At 36.3% G+C, this 16,949-nt stretch overlaps 1 protein-coding gene across 6 annotated transcripts in view; it reads left to right on the plus strand.

Moving 5' to 3' along the window:
• Nucleotides 1-16,949, plus strand: part of FAM114A2 (family with sequence similarity 114 member A2) — a 53,333-nt gene that overhangs the window by 897 nt on the left and 35,487 nt on the right. For all 6 annotated transcript variants that reach the window (XM_017875713.1, XM_017875714.1, XM_017875719.1 and 3 more), the window contains 7 exons: nucleotides 3,076-3,299; nucleotides 3,667-3,766; nucleotides 4,196-4,288; nucleotides 8,494-8,585; nucleotides 9,765-9,899; nucleotides 10,717-10,875; nucleotides 11,525-11,648. In XM_017875713.1, the coding sequence (XP_017731202.1) occupies nucleotides 3,090-3,299; nucleotides 3,667-3,766; nucleotides 4,196-4,288; nucleotides 8,494-8,585; nucleotides 9,765-9,899; nucleotides 10,717-10,875; nucleotides 11,525-11,648 (913 nt within the window). In that variant the 5' untranslated portion in view covers nucleotides 3,076-3,089. The remainder of the gene's footprint in view (nucleotides 1-3,075; nucleotides 3,300-3,666; nucleotides 3,767-4,195; nucleotides 4,289-8,493; nucleotides 8,586-9,764; nucleotides 9,900-10,716; nucleotides 10,876-11,524; nucleotides 11,649-16,949) is intronic.

The following is a 16,949-nucleotide window of genomic DNA, read 5'->3' on the forward strand; positions in this document are numbered from 1 at the left end:
ACCTTTCTCCTAGATTATGAATGAGTTGAGAACAGAGATGGTACAGTCATTCTAATAACGATAGTAATGATAATATAAACAGCCATCACCATAAAAAATTCTCTTCTGGCTTAGCTCAAGTATCTGGCACAAATGAAAGAATAGAAATAACCAGTGTTTAATATTTTAGTAAAGGGACTGTTTTGGCCGGGCATGGTGGCTCGCTTGTGTAATTTTAGCACTTTGGGAGGCTGAGGCAGGGGAGGATTGCTTGAGGCCAGGCCTAGGGTTCAAGACCAACCTGGCCAACATAGCAAGACCCTGTCTTTAAAAATATATTTTGGAGTATGTCCTTCCAGTCTTTCATGGAATTATATAAATTTATGTAATATGTATATTATATATTCTACATATACTATATATATTTATGATGATGATAATGATGTGTTGCAACCTGGAGAGAGCGTAAGGAAAAGATAGGAAACATTTATTCATATACACAGAACATTAATTGAACTTTGTGCAAAAACTGTCTAGTCTTTCCTATTAGGCCCTTGGAGTGAATGGCTACATTAGTTCTCTATCTCCACAGGTATTGTGGTACTACATGGTACGTAGTAGGTATGCAAAAAATGTTTGCAAGTGAATGAATGGCTACTTCTAAGTTTGTTTGTATGTCAGTGAGTAGTTGTATCTGGATTTTTTCTCTGTGTGTTTTGGAAATGTATAATGTATTTATATTATATACCCATATATTTTGAACTCCATAGTGTTGTCTTAATCTACCTTTCTAGCTTCATGCCTTCCTATTGTTCTTCTCCCTGCCATGGTAACTACTCCCTACTGTAACTGTCCATATTCCATACTGTCAGACCTCAGGCCTTTGGCTGTACCCACATGTTGTTTCCATATCCTTGAATCCTGTCATTGGCATCATCATCTGTCAAAATCGTGTGCTTCTTTTAAGGCAGGTGTTGCCAACTCAGATGCCTACAGAGGTTAATCAGGTAGCATAATAGCATAATTTGAGTGAAGTGGATTTGCATGGGGGATTGTAGGGAGCTGGAGAGCAACTGCCCCAGCTAAAAGGGCCCAGCAGCTATTTGGCACAAGCTGGTTATCAGAAACTTGAATGTGGGCCCTGTGTTGCTAGATCTTTCAGTTTTACAAGTGAAAAGTTGGAAGCCTATATTTTTATATGAAGTCTGATTTTTAAATGTTGGCAACTAGTTTTTGCAAAGTTTATCAGGCCAAATAAAAACATCTTTAGGCTGGATTTGGCACTCGAATTCCCAGTTTGTGACTATTGCTCTAGGCTTATTTCAGGTACTTTGTTCATGAATTACATTGTCTGATTCTAATGGAGTTCTGTCTTTTTCAGCATTTTGTGTGTTGGATGGTCGGTCAGGGATGTTTCAGCATTTTGTGTGTTGGACTGAATGCAGCACCTCAGTTATAGTGCTGCATCCAGTCTGCCTTAGTTTTAATATGTGTTTCTTTTCTAATACATTAGAAACATTTTGATGGCATGGGTTGGGTCTAATTCTGCACTTAGTATATATCAGTACATACCTACGGCGTGTGTGTACATATATGTGAGATGTATTGATTTTCTACCCTGATAATCCTTGATTATCCTGGAAACTAGTGTCTGTTCTTTGTAGAAACACCAATAGTTTGTTGGCTTTAATTGCCGAAGAGCTCTACATCTGGAAGGAATTGAATTGAGTAACATTGGTATTCAGAAGTTGATCTGACATAAATCCTATCTGATGGCTTAAATTTAATAATGTCCTGAAAAAATTGAGGTAGGAATGATTAATAACTAAAAGATTTTAAGGACAATCAATAAAAGGAAAATTGATAAATTATACCTCATTAAAATTAAAGACTTGTCCGAAAGGCCCTATGAAGACAATTAAAAGATAAGCTACAGAGTGGAAAAAAAAATTTATAAACCACATATACAGAATATATGAAGAGCTCTCAAAACTCAAACAGTAAAAAAAAAAAAAAAAATCTCATTAGAAAATGGGCAAAAGATACAAAGATATTTCACTGACAAGGCTATACAGATGGCATATAAGCACATGAAAAGATGTTCAACCTTATTAGGTCTTAGAGAAATGCAACTGAAATCCACAATGAGATATCACCACATAACTGTCAGAGTGGCTCAATTAAAAAAGGGCGACAGCGTCAAATGCTGGCAAGAATGCAGAAAAACTTGATCACTCATACATTGCTAGTGGAAATGTAAAATGGTGTTGCTAGTCTGGGAAAAGAGTATGGCAGTTTCTCGTAAAACTAAACATGAACTTAACCATATGACTCAGCAATTGTACTCTTGGTCATTTACCCCAGAGAAATCTTATGTTCCCCCAAAAACCTATACATGAACTTTCATGGCTGTTTTATTTATAATAGTCCCAAACTGGAAACAATACAGATATCCTTCAATGGATAAATGGGTAAACTGTGATACATTTTTCTATGGAATACTACCCAGAAATAAAAAGGAAGGAATATTGATACACACAACTTAAATGGATCTTGAGGGGCTTATGCTGAGTGAAAAAAGTCAATCTCAATAGATAACATGCTGTATGATTTCGTTTATATAACATCTTGAAATGACAAAATTACAGAGATGGAGAACACCTGTCCATCAGAGCGAGCAGTAGTTGCTTTGAGTTGGAAGGAGTGTGGCAAGTGGTTATGGCTAAAAAAGGATAGCACAAGGGAATCCTTGTGATTGAACTGTTCTGTATCTTGATTGTGATGATAGTCGCACAAAGCTATACATGTGATAAAATTTTATAGAACTAAATACAAATAAGTGCATGTAAAACTGATGAAATCTGAATGAGATCAGTGGATTGAATTGATATCAGTTTCCTGGTTGTGATATTATATTTGTGTAAGTTTTACAATTTGGGGAAACTGGGTGTAGGTGTGTGGGATCTCTGCATTATTTCTTGTACTTGTATGTGAATCTATGATAATCTCAAACTAAAAAGTTTAAACAAATACTTTATACCAAAGAAGCCTATATAAAAATTTTTTTTTATCGGGGGGGGGCTTTAATTTTACCAGGTGATGTTCTAATCATGTCAGATAAAGATGATATTGAGACTCCACTGCTAACTGAAGCAGACCCCATCCTTGAAGATGGAAACTGTGAGCCAGCCAAGAATTCTGAGTTTGTTGACCAAGGTGCCAAGCCAGAGAGTAAATCAGAACCTGTAGTTTCCACTCGGAAAAGGCCAGAGACCAAACCTTCCAGTGACCTTGAGACTTCAAAAGTTCTCCCTATTCAGGTATCACAGACCACAGACAAAATAGGGTATCTCTGAAAATACTAGGATTAAAAAGTGTTGGGGCTAAAAAAAATTTGGCATAAATACCAATTTAGAATTGCTCTTATTTTTTTCTCTTTACAACCCTAAAATATAGTCTTTTCCATGCTATAAATGCCTTTATGAGTAATTGCTTTTGCTACATGGTACTTACATACTGATAACATATATCTGCCAGTCAAGCAATACATTTTTTTAGCTAAATAATATATATTTGTTCACTCATGCTTTTGGCTAATAATTAGATACCTTGTCTGTACATTCTCATTTTCCTCTAATTTTTTTCATTTTTCTTTGCCTTTTGTTTTTCTGCCTACTGGGAAATTAGGATAATGTTTCCAAAGATGTACCCCAAACCAGGTGGGGTTATTGGGGGAGCTGGGGCAAGTCCATACTCTCTTCAGCCTCGGCTACGGTGGCCACAGTAGGTAAGATCATCAGTCATTTAGTTATTTTTATGTGTGTATTTTATATGATCTGTGTTGCATATGACTTTGTTAAAAATCTTTTTCCTTCCATGTTTACTCAAAGGCTTTATAGTTGGAGGATGCATTAATAATGATGGGCTGATATATACTGCCACTAGAATTTGTAGCATTTCCTTGTTAGAATATTGAAGTCTAGGAATGATTACTGTGAACTTACTCTTTGGTGATGATGAATCAATTTTTTTTTAGGGAAATAGTGTCAAGATTAGTTATGTATTGTCAAAATAACATGTCTTGTGGTCATAAATGACTTTATTTATATTTAAATCATTTAAGTCAACTTGATTTAAATCTTCAAGTTTGAATTTTGGTTTGTTTCTTCAGTTTTGGTGACAAATAGCAAAAAAAAGTTATCATTTTTCTCATTAGGACAAGGTATTTCAAATGTCATCGAGAAGGCAGAGACTTCCCTTGGAATCCCTAGTCCCAGTGAAATTTCAACTGAGGTCAAGTATGTAGCAGGTCAGTATATGGAAACATAAAGACCTAGAATTATGAATTGAAATGGAACAGTTGAACTAATTTTTCAGTAGGTATTTATTGGACATCTGATACTCAGGGCATCATGGGACTGTAGTGAGAAAGGATTTAGAATCTTTAGCTCCCAGTTAGACATCTATGTCCTTTAATTGCTTATGTGTCCCTTCACTTCACTTTCCACATCTGAAATAGAATGATATTTTATATCTCAAGTGATTGTTATAAACATTTAACAAATAAGGCCATGAATATACAATATAAAAATTGCTTAGCATTTTGCTTGGCTTAACTGAATGAGAGACCAGTAACAGCTGAATCTGAGTCTGTTGTGACACAAGAAAAATATTTTAATGTACTGTTTTGGGGTGTATTCTTTTGTGTTCAGATTTTATGAAGACTAAGTTTAATTCTAGAGGCTGGCCTTGATCAGACAGAAACCTGCTCTCGAACCATGAAGGCTAGAATTATAACCAGAAATCTAGAGGGCCTGGGACCAGAAAATAGGAATCTTTTCAAGGCCTTGTTTGTATTCTTCATCTCTCATGGGCTTTATTGTCTTTCTTGTTTCTTTTTGTTGATCTGTCTGTCTTTTTCTTGAAGCAGACTGACTTTCGCTGTTTATTTTCCTCAGCTCCAGCTTTATATTGAATTCTGGCAACAGTTATTTCCACTTCTGAATTCCTAGGTAAAATAATTAGGTCAGTCTAAATTTGGGTCATGTGTCCATGTACTGCTTATGGCTAGGAGACAAGTTACATTGTATAAACATGGCTGCAAAGGACTATGTATGTGAATTGAAGGCACTGTTCTTAGTGATGCCTGCATCAGTTAAACTATTTTAGCTGCAAGTAACAGAACGTGTGAATGAAAGTCAGTGTATTTTTCTTCCACACGGACTCTAGAAGTAGGCTGTTCCAGAGTTAGTTTAGTGGCTCAATGATGTCAAGGTTTTGGGCTGGCTTCTCTACAGTATTCTCTGTTGATTTCTGTATAGTTTCTTTATGGTTGCCTGATAATACTGCAACTCCAAGTACAGTGTTCTAAAACAACCATGCTCAAAGTCAGGAATGAAGTAGATGGGAAGTGTCATTTCTCCTCATGCATCCCTCTTTCTTTAAAGGGGGGAAATGTTTTCCAGCAGTCCCAAGCATGTTTATTCTCCAATGCCATTGCCTGGAACAGGATCTCATGTTCTTGATGTAGCAGCAAGAGGTGCTGAGTGAGTGAGTTGTGGGCATTATCAGAAACCTCAAGATCAGGATATGGGTTTAGCAGGCAAGGAAAAAGGGGGTTAGAAGTGGCTTTGAATATGTTAACAGCATCTTCATGACACTGAAAGATACCTACCACAGAGGGCCATGTTTTAAGAAGGACTTTGAAAAACTGGGTGAATCCTGAAAAGAGTAAGCTAGATAGTGTAAATCAGAAAGTATCTGAGATAGGTCTCAATCAAGTTAGAGGTTTATTTTGCTAAGTTTGAGGATACACCTGGGAAAAAGGAACACAAACCACAGAAACAAACTATCTTCCATACTTTTTTTGAAGAGGGTCTGGAGACTTCAATATTTAAAGGAGAAGGAGTGGGCTGTAGGGGAAAGAGGAAGAAAAGAAAGGGGAGGGTAGGTAAGAGGGGCAAGTGGTTGCCTTCTTTTGAATCTTTGGTCAGTGTTCACTGAATCCACATTTTGTGTGTAAAAGGAAAGAGCAGAGGTAGAGTAAATTATGTATGTGTCTTATGCTCAGTAAATTGGCAGTTTACATGAGATAAAGTAAACGTTCAGTAGCTACCTGTGGAAACATCTGGCCTTCTGTCTGGCCTTTCTGCTTAGGAACAAAAGGAAAGGCAGTTTTTGTGTAACTGAGCTTTCAGCTTAACTTTATCTTTTGGGATAGTAAATTTGGGGTCCTGAGATTTTATTTTCTTTCACAATAGTGAAATGTCTAGAATTAAAGTCTTATGAGAGAAAGTCTTATAAGAGATATTGAATCTGGTAATCTGGAGAAGGGAGATTGGGAGAATATGCTGGTCTTTTTCTGAAGAATACCATGGAGAAGAGGATTAGGTTTATTATTCATAGTTTATTGGGAGAGAACTAGTAACTAGTACTACTCAGTGGAAGTTGTATGGAGTTAAGTTTTAGTTTAATAAAGAGTTTAACAGGGAGAACTTTTCAAAATTACAATGGACTGCCTTTTGATACTAAACGCCTTCTATCTTCTAAAGTTCCTGAGGAAGGGGGTTAATTCCTCTGCCAGGGATATGTCTTATAGTCAACATGTATCTTTTCAGAATTTTGAGATAAGTGTAGGCCACTGATGGAAGTCATTGATCATCTGTTAGGGATTTTGTTGTCTTCCTTTTAAGGGTGCTATCTTCTGCTTTCCTTTTGTCAGTGGGCAGTTAAGGTATTTGCAACTTAAATTGATGCTTTTAAGGCTTTTGTGTGTGTGTGTGTGTGTGTGTGTGAGACAGAGTCTCACTCTGTCGTCCAGGCTGTAGTGCAGTGGTACCATCTCAGCTCACTGCAACCTCTGCCTCCTGGGTTCAAGCTCTTCTCCTGCCTTAGCCTCCCAAGTGGCTGAGATTGCAAGCATGCGCCACCATGCCCGGCTAATTTTAGTATTTTTAGTAGAGGTGAGGTTTTGCCATGTTGGCCAGGCTGGTCTCAAACTCCTGACCTCAAGTGATTCTCCTGCCTTGGCCTCCCAAAGTACTGGGATTACAGGTGTGAGCTGCCATTCCTGGCCAAGGCTTTTTGTAAAGCTTGTTTAGGGTGAGTCTAGAGTGGCCTTTACCCCAACTAAGTACTATTTATCTTTACTGCTAAGGCTTGACTCTTCTGAAGTCTCTACCTTAATTCCCAGGTGTTTAATAAAGTCTCTGCTTTGGTGGTTGGAAGTCAGATGTTTCTCAGCATGATCTCTGGGGATTGCTTAGCTTATAGCTCTGTGGTAGTTCTTGGTACAGACTTGTGGAGTCTCCCAGTGCCTGAGCTGTGCAGTGTTTAAGCAAAGACACCTAAAGGTGTCTTTGGGCACGCCTATGCGGATTCTTAGAACTCTTTAGCTATGTAGCTTCCTTCTCTGTGGTTTTCTGACCTGCAAATTTCGATTGCTTCAGCATTCCCAGATTCCAGTCTCCGTTTCTTCCACTCATACTGGTTGCCATGCCCTACTTGGGTTTCTCCTCCCTCTGTCATGGCCTGGAAAGCTCTTCTATACAGAAAGCCAAGCCAGTTGTAAGGTTTACTTTTTTTTTTCTTGTGTGAACCAAAGTCTTGTACTGCCTATTGTCCTATGTCTGAAGACAGTTGCTTCTTATATGTTGTCCAATTTTTCAGTTGTTGTGGCAGGAGGGCATATCTAATACCAGTTAATCTATTATGGCTGGAAGTGGAAGTCCTCTCTATAATATTTAATAATACTTAAATTATTTGGTATAATGGTTGTTTTCCTATGTGAAATTTTTAAAGTTAATAGATTTTTTTTGAAATATACTCATTTTGTAATGTATGTCTATTTGATTTCTACTAATCATAATTTTCCAGAACAAAATTTAAAATAGACTGGATTTTAAAATCAGGTTTATTGAGTTATAATTTACACACAGTAAAATTTATTCTTTTTAGAAGTACAGTTTTACATGTTTTGACCAGTATATATACTTCTGTTTATACTGTGTAATCATAGTACACTGTGATTATGCAGATATAGAAAATATTCTTTATAGAATGATCAATACAGATATATAGAATGTTTCCTATATCTGTATTGATAATTGAGACATAAGAATATTTTTATTACCCCAAAAAAGTTCTTTCATGCCCTTTTGCAGTCACTCTGTTCCACTTACTGTCAGTTCTTAGCAATTACTGATCTGTTTTCTGACCTTATAGTTTGACTTTGTCCCGAAGATTATATAATTGGAATCATACAACATGTAGTCTGTTGTATATGTCAGCTGTTTGTTTACAAAACAGGATTTTATTTTTGAAATGAAATGAAAATGAAAACTGCCTATCTTAGCTTTCATTTTAAAATAAGCAAATGGTTTAAAATGATAAAAAGGGCTAAAGCCTTGTGTGTAGTAAGCAGGGTCTAGTTTTAAAAAATTCACATAGATGCTAATAAAGCATAAGAGTTAAGAGACCTGTGCTTCGTGTTTACACATCCCCTCCCTCTTGTAGGAGAGACAAATGCCAAAGAGAATGAAAACTTCTCCCCGGTGGCTGGGGCATTTGGTGTATTCTCAACTATCTCTACTGCTGTTCAGAGCACAGTAAGTAAAAAAGTGCAAGGTGGCCCATTCCTTTCCATAATTATAATGAACTTGCACATCTTTCTCTCTCTTTTCTTCGAACATACATGTGGACTGATTACTTTTAAAGGAGTCCAGGCCACTGAAGACCAGTCACTTTGATCTTATGGGTGGAGTGAATGCTACTTGAAAACTTTCAGTAAAGCAATAAGGATGAAAGTAGGAAATAAAGGAGTATCAATAAGGGAGTAGGAGTTACAGAGAGGCAATATATGTATTATGAATTCTTAATTTGGTGGCCCTAAAAAAATGTCTGTTTTACAAAAATACTTTTCTCATAGTTGCATCTTTTAGGCAAAGGGGAAATGTGATCTTTATGACAGATATTTGCAAAGCTATATATGATTAAAAACATTTGTGAAAGGATTGTCTAGGAAGCTAAATATCTTTGCTACATGAGGATAGATAGCTAGTATTTTTTTAAATTTTAACTTTTTATTGAAATATACATACAGAAGAATGAAACAATAAGTGTTGTTTGAATTTTCAGTGTGAAACACCCAGAGTAAGAAACAGTATTACCGTACAGCAGATCCCCCCACCATCTTGTGTCCTCTCCCAGTTTCCTGTGTCTTCCCCTCTCCTGCACCAAGATAACCATAATCCTGACTTCTACCATCATAGGTTAATTTTGCCTGCATTTCAGCTTTACATAAGTGGAATCACATATAGTAGCTAACTTCTTTCACACAACATTATGTTTGTATAATGTATCTATGATGGAGTTTGTGTGGAAGATTTGATTTTCTTTGTTGTATTTCATTGTGAAGCTTTGTCACATTTTATTTATTCATTTCATAGTTGGTGAGCGTTGGGGTAGTTTTCAGTTTGTAGCTATTACAAACAGCTGTTATGAACATTTTTGTACATGTCTTCTGATGAACCTCTGTACTTATTTCTGCTAGGATGTAACCGTGAGTGGAATTGCTGGGTCATGCAGCTGTAGTAGATGTTGGCAAACAGTTTTCCAATGTGGTTATACCTATTTACATTCCCACAAGCAGTGTGCGATTGTTTTATTTGCCTTACATTCTTGCCAATGCTTGGTATTGTTAGCCACTATTTTTATATAATAATAAAAATATGCATACAATTATGTTTTCTCAATATTGTTGTAATGAGGTTTCATGTATTTTCTAGGGAAAGAGTGTTATCAGTGGGGGTTTGGATGCCTTAGAATTCATTGGAAAAAAGACAATGGATGTGATAGCTGAAGGGGATCCTGGATTTAAAAGAACCAAGGGTCTGATGAACCGAAATGCTACACTATCTCAGGTACTGATTATCTTTACGTGTTTACTTCCTGTTTCTGTTTTGATCTGTATTTTTGCCTTTGTTTACTTGAAACCTTGTTAGTGTTTTCTTTTCAAGAATTTTCAATAATATTTTTATTAAGGTGTTTTTTGGGGGGTCAGGGATTGGTGAGAGCTCTACTGTTTATAGAAATACGCAGCTGTTTTTTCCTCCTCTTTCCTTTCTCCTTTCACAGGATCCTCCCATCAGTGCAGTAGAAAATGCTAAACCTTGTCAGGGTTTTTTTTTTTTTTTTTTTTTTTTTTTAATGTTTAAATCACTTTCAGAGAAACACCTGGTTCCTTGGGTGTTATTTGCACTTTCTAGGATCAAATTATGTGACCAGGCCCGGTGGCTCACAGCTGTAATCCCAGCACTTTGGGAGGCCGAGTGGGTCAGTTGAGGTCAGGAGTTCAAGATCAACCTGACCAACATAATGAAACCCCGTCTCTTCTAAAAATACAAAACATTAGCTGGGCATGGTGGCGTAGGCCTATAATCCCAACTACTCGGGAGGCTGAAACACGAGAATAGCTTAAACTCAGGAGGCAGAGGTTGCAGTGAGCAGAGACGTGCCACTGCACTCCAGCCTGGGTGACAGTGAAACACCGTCTCAAATTGTGTGTGATCATCTTTCTTTCTGTAGCTCCTTAGTCTACCAGATTTGAATTGCAATGCCAAGAATGAAAGGGCAATCCTCTGTACTGTAATATGTCTAAGCTTTGCTTCCTTCAATTCTCAGAACTCACCCTTGAGCTCTCATTGTTTGCTACAGTGTAATGCCTCCATCTCTTTTTAGGTTTTACGAGAGGCGAAGGAGAAAGAAGAGATATGGAACTCCAATGAGGTTACTATGGAAACAGACAAGAAAACTCATTATGGGTTACTCTTTGATGAATTTCAAGGCCTTTCACATCTAGAAGCTCTGGAGATGCTTTCCCGAGAAAGTGAAATAAAGGTAATTCCAAGCCAAAATCTCAACTGGAGAAAGTCTTCAAGTAAAAGAACGCTGCGTAGTTTCTTTTCTCTTTGTACATTTGGAAGATGAAATGTATTGATAGCGGCTTGAGATGCCTTGGAAATACTACCACAAAATAAATTTAAAACTGATGTTTGAACTAATTGCTAGAAATAGAATTAGTCAAGTATTATTTCTTTAAATTTAGACAAAAAAGGCAGATTAACAAAGAGGTCTTAATATGACATTTGTTGTTTTTTCTTCGCTTTGGTTTCTGTTTTGTTTTGTTTTTAGTTTTTTTGACCTAGGCTGCCAAGAAACCTGTTGACTTGAGCTGCCAATTTGTACAGTTACCTGTTAGCTTTTAATTGATTTAAGATTATCTCATTTTTCTGTGATTTCTAAGCCGTTGTTAAACACTGATAATTTCCAGAAATTTCTGGCTGGTATTACTTTTAGAAGTACAGAGTCTCCCTACCTTTCTGTCATAACCAGCCTCTTGTGTTAAGGTTCTTAAGGAATAACTTGTGCTGACTGGTGAGCTCGTAATTTTGACTTCAATATGGTCTATATATAGTCTCTTCCCTATCTGTGAATGTTTTTCTTTTCTTTCATACTCCTATAACATTTTATTCTTATATCCATTCAGGTGAAATCTATCCTTAATTCTCTGAGTGGAGAAGAATTAGAAACTCTAAAAGTTGAATTAGAGCAACTCAAAGAAGCGTTTTCTCTAGCAGAATTTTGTGAAGAAGAAGAAGAAGAGAAAAAAGGTAATATTGAAATTTAGTATCTGAGTGGAGATGATGCAGTGTGTTTGAATGCAGTGCATTGCCCTTGAAATAAATTATTTACTCTCTTATTACACTGGCTTGATTTTACTTTTTCAGTGAAAATTTAATGCAGATTCTCTGTGTAAAATTCTCTGCAGCCTTGCACCTGACTACGCATTGATGGGGGCAGTTGGCCTTATGCCCATGTCTCCCTACCTCCTTCCAACCAAACTCTTTGTGACTTCTCAAGGTCTAATCTTGCAACTCATGTCTTTGCCTGTTTTTGCAGTTAGAAAGCTATTCTCTTCAGGTTGTTGCCTCAGTTTGACTGGTCATTCTTATGAGCTTTTATATTCCTAGGTACTTTACCTCTGCCTCTCTGACTCTCGTAACCCCTGACTCTGTCTTGAATTGAGGCATGCAGGGTGGCAGTTATCCATAATGTGGGTGATAGTTTGTCTTTTTTTATTTTGAAAACCCTTATACCATATTTTAATATCTTCATTTCTCAGAAAATGTAAATGTAAATACTATGTGTATTAGCAAAATTATCAGGAAATGAGATGGGTAAGGAAATGAGATGACTGACATAAAGCATAATTGCCAGGCAACTGAATATTAAGTTCTAAGGGTTGTTTTATTAACATTTTAGCAGGAAATGTTTCTAAGATATACACTAACTGATCTTTTTTTAAAAAGTGGAATCTAACGAATACAGTTTTGCCTTTTGTTGATGAAATAATCAGTTACAAACTTTAAAAGTGAATGGAAAAATTCTCTTAGGTTTCATTAAGACGTAGAGACAATCACCCATGTAGTAGGTTAAATCAATGATGAACAAAGTGTGGTCTGTAGACCCTTGAATTCCCAAAATCCTTTCAGGGCGTCTATGAGTTAAAACTCTGCATCATAATACTAAGATGTTGTCTACTTAGGAATTTTTAAAAAATTATTATGATTTTTTTTTCTGCTTTGGCATTTGTGCTGATGGTGAATAACAATCATGCATAAAATTGCTGGTGCCATAACATGGATCAAGATGTTAGCAAAGTCTACTAGTGTCATTGCATTTTTATTGCCATTCATTGGCAGTTAAAAAAAAAAAAAGTGCCAGTTTTATTTAATCTTGTCCTTGATGAAGCAGTAAACATTATTAATTTTATTAAATCTTGACCTTTAAGTATGCATCTTACAAATATTCTGTGTGATGCCTACTGAAGTATGATGTTTGTCTCAGGAAAAGCACTTACATTATTTGAGTTGTGAGCTGAACTACATGCTTTTTTCGTGGAATAACATTTTTACTTGAAAGGATAACAGTCACGGAGACTATTCAGAATAGGATAATTGGTACACATTTTCCTGAAAATGAATGAAGTGAGCCTTTTCTTCAAGGAAAGCAACTCATTTATTTGTGACTCATGATAAAATGTACATGTCATGATAAAATGTATGTGAAGGTTGAAACTTTGTAAAACATATTTGCTGCCGTGGTGAGCTTGACAGCTTCCCAGTGCTTATAGACTCTTCTGATGAAATTTGTGGTGATCATATTTGTTAAAATATCACTTTTTTATATTTTACAAGGAAATGTATTGGCATTTGGAAAACCTGCATGACTCAGAGAACCAATATTTTCTAAATGTCAAATCACCATGGGTAAAAGACCTAATGGATTTTAATTTAGTGTACAAAATTTTATGATATGGTTTCAGGTATATTGCAATATAGTTCATTGCAACTATATTTTTAAGAAACGACCACTTGTTGAGTTTTTTGGTGTGGTATTAAAGAATATTAATTATTTTGAAAAGGCTTATTAAATACTTCTTCCCTTTCCAAAATTATGTATCTTTGTAAAGTTGAATTTTCGTTCATATACTTAAAGCAACATAACAGACTGAATATAAAAGTAGATAAGAGAATTTACCTATCATCTGTTAAGCTAGATATTAAAGAGATTCAACCATGATATTAAATGATGGCACTATTCTCACTGAAATTTTCTTTTTTGAAAATACAGTTTTTTAAAATAAAAGTATGTTATTTATGTTAATAACTAGTGTGGGTTTACTGTTTTGAATGAATTAATGAACACTTAGTTTTGTATAAATATTAATAACTTTTTATATGTATATGTATATGTATAAAACTTACACTAAAAAAGCTCTTTAATGTTCTCAGAAAGTTTTACAAGTACAACAAGGTCCTGAGACCAACAAGTTTGAGAATTAGCAGATTAAATAACCTAAACTGCAATGCTTTTTAAAAATGTCTCTGATTGCTTTTTAGAATTGTACGTCTTTATTTCTTTCTGTTCATCTTTTACTTCACTGTTAGTGAGCTGACTTCTGATATCCCATGAATCTCATTTGGTTTTCTATTTCTAATCTGTGGCTGAGAAACAAGGTAACTAGTTTTATTCAAGATGTCTGTTAAAAGCAAAGAGCTCTGAGTGAGAGTCTTAGAGGTTTTCCCGTGACAGGAAACATAAAGTTAAGTGTGTGGATTCTCTACAAACAGGGACTTTTTTTTCTTTTTCTTTTAAAATCACTTAAGGAGAAGAAATATACATTTATATCATTTATAATTACATAGGTATCTTTACCAGTGCTGTTTGTCTTTTGTTGTTTTTTTTCAATGTTTTTATTTCCATAGGTTATCAGGGAACAGGTGGTGTTTGGTTACATGAGTAAGTTCTTTAGAGGTGATTTGTGAGAATTTGGTGTACCCATCACCCGAGCAGTATACACTGCACCCAATTTGTGCACCTGAGCAGTATACACCACACTCCCTTCCCATCCTTTCCCCCCCGAGTCCCCAAAGCCCATTGTGTCAGTCTTAAGCCTTCACATCCTCATAGCTTAGCTCCTACTTATTAATGAGAACATATGGTGTTTGGTTTTCCATTCCTGAGTTACTTCACTTAGAATAATAGCCTTCAGTCTCATCCAGGTCACTGCTAATGTGTTAATTCATTCCTTTTTATGGCTGAGTAGTATTCTATCTCATATATATATATATATATAGTATGTCACAGTTTCTTTATCTACTCATTGATTGATGGACATTTGAGTTGGTTCCACATTTTTGCAAGTGTGAATTGTGCTGCTGTAAACATGTGTGTGCAAGTATCTTTTTCTTTTATTTTTTCTTTTATTATTATACTTTTAAGTTCTAGGGTACATGTGCACAACGTGCAGGCCTGTAACATATGTATACATGTGCCATGTTGGTTTGATGCACCCATCAACTCGTCATTTACATTAGGCACTTCTTCCAACGCTATCCCTCCCCCATTCCCCCACTCCCTGACAGGCCCCAGTGTGTGATGTTCCCCACCCTGTGTCCAAGCGTTCTCATTGTTCAGTTCCCACCTAGGAGTGAGAACATGTGGTGTTTGGTTTTCTGTCCTTGCGATAGTTTGCTCAGAATGATGGTTTCCAGCTTTATCCATATCGCTACAAAGGACATGAACTCATCCTTTTTTATGACTGCATAGTATTCCACGGTGTTTATGTGCCACATTTTCTTAATCCAGTCTATCATTGATGGACATTTGGATTGGTTCCAAGTCTGCTATTGTAAATAGTGCCACAATAAACATATGTGTGCATTTGTCCTTATAGCAGCATGATTTATCAACCTTTGGGTATATACCCAGTAATGGGATCACTGGATCAAATGGTATTTCTAGTTCTAGATCCTTGAGGAATCACCACACTGTCTTCCACAATGATTGAACTAGTTTACACTCCCACCAACATTGTAAAAGCATTCCTATTTCTCCACATCCTCTCCAGCATCTGTTGTTTCCTGACCTTTTAATGATCACCATTCTAACTGGTGTGCAATGGTATCTCATTGTAGTTTTGATTTGCATTTCTCTGATGACAGGTGATGATGAGCATTTTTTCATGTGTCCGTTGGCTCCATAAATGTCGTCTTTTGAGAAGTGTCTGTTCATATCGTTTGCCCACTTTTTGATGGGGTTGTTTGATTTTGTCTTGTAAATTTGTTTAAGTTCTTTGTAAATTCTGGATATTAGCCCTTTGTCAGATGGGTAGATTGCAAAAATGTTCTCCCATTCTGTAGGTTGCCTGTTCACTCTGATGGTAGTTTCTTTTGCTGTGCAGAAGCTCTTTAGTTTAATTAGATCCCATTTGTCAATTTTGGCTTTTGTTGCCATTGCTTTTGGTGTTTTAGTCATGAAGTCCTTGCCTGTGCCTAGGTCCTGAATGGTATTGACTAGGTTTTCTTCTAGGGTTTTTATGGGTTTAAGTCTAATATTTAAGTCTTTAATCTTAATTTTTGTGTAAGGCATAAGGAAGGGATCCAGTTTCAGCTTTCTACATATGGCTAGCCAGTTTTCCCAGCACCATGTATTAAATAGGGAATCCTTTCCCCATTTCTTGTTTTTGTCACGTTTGTCAAAGATCAGATGGTTGTAGATGTGTGGTGTTATTTCTGAGGCCTCTGTTCTGTTCCATTGGTCTGTATTTCTGTTTTGGTACCAGTACCGTGCTGTTTTGGTTACTGTAGACTTGTATAGTATACAAATACTGTGCTATATATACTATACTGTATATATATAGTATAGTTTGAAGTCAGGTAGCGTGATGCCTCCAACTTTGTTCTTTTTGCTTAGGATTGTCTTGGCAATGTGGGCTCTTTTTTGGTTTCGTGTGAACTTTAAAGTAGTTTTTTCCAATTCTGTGAAGAAAGTAATTGGTAGCTTAATGGGGATGGCATTGAATCTATAAATTACCTTGGGCAGTATGGCCATTTTCACGATATTGATTCTTCCTCTCTATGAGCATGGAATGTTCTTCCATTTGTTTGTGTCCTCTCTCTTTTATTTCATTGAGCAGTGGTTTGTAGTTCTCTTTGAAGAGGTCCTTCTCATCCCTTGTAAGTTGGATTCTTAGGTATTTTATTCTCTTTGTAGCAATTGTGAATGGGAGTTCACTCATGATTTGGCTCTCTGTCTGTCATTGGTGCATAAGAATGTTTGTGATTTTTGCATATTGATTTTGTATCCTGAGACTTTGCTGAAGTTGCTTATCAGCTTAAGGAGATTTTGGGCTGAGACAATAGGGTTTTTTAAATATACAATCATGTCATCTGCAAACAGGGACAATTTGACTTCTTCTTTTCCTAATTGAAAACCCTTTATTTGTTTCTTCCGCCTGATTGCCTTAGTCTGAACTTCCAACACTATGTTGAATAGGAGTGGTGAGAGAGGGCATCCCTGTCTTGTGCCCATTTTCAAAGGGAATGCTTCCAGATTTTGCCCGTTCA

The sequence above is a fragment of the Rhinopithecus bieti genome, unplaced genomic scaffold (assembly GCF_001698545.2).
Source record: "Rhinopithecus bieti isolate Rb0 unplaced genomic scaffold, ASM169854v2 scaffold_7673, whole genome shotgun sequence".
NCBI lineage: Eukaryota > Metazoa > Chordata > Mammalia > Primates > Cercopithecidae > Rhinopithecus > Rhinopithecus bieti.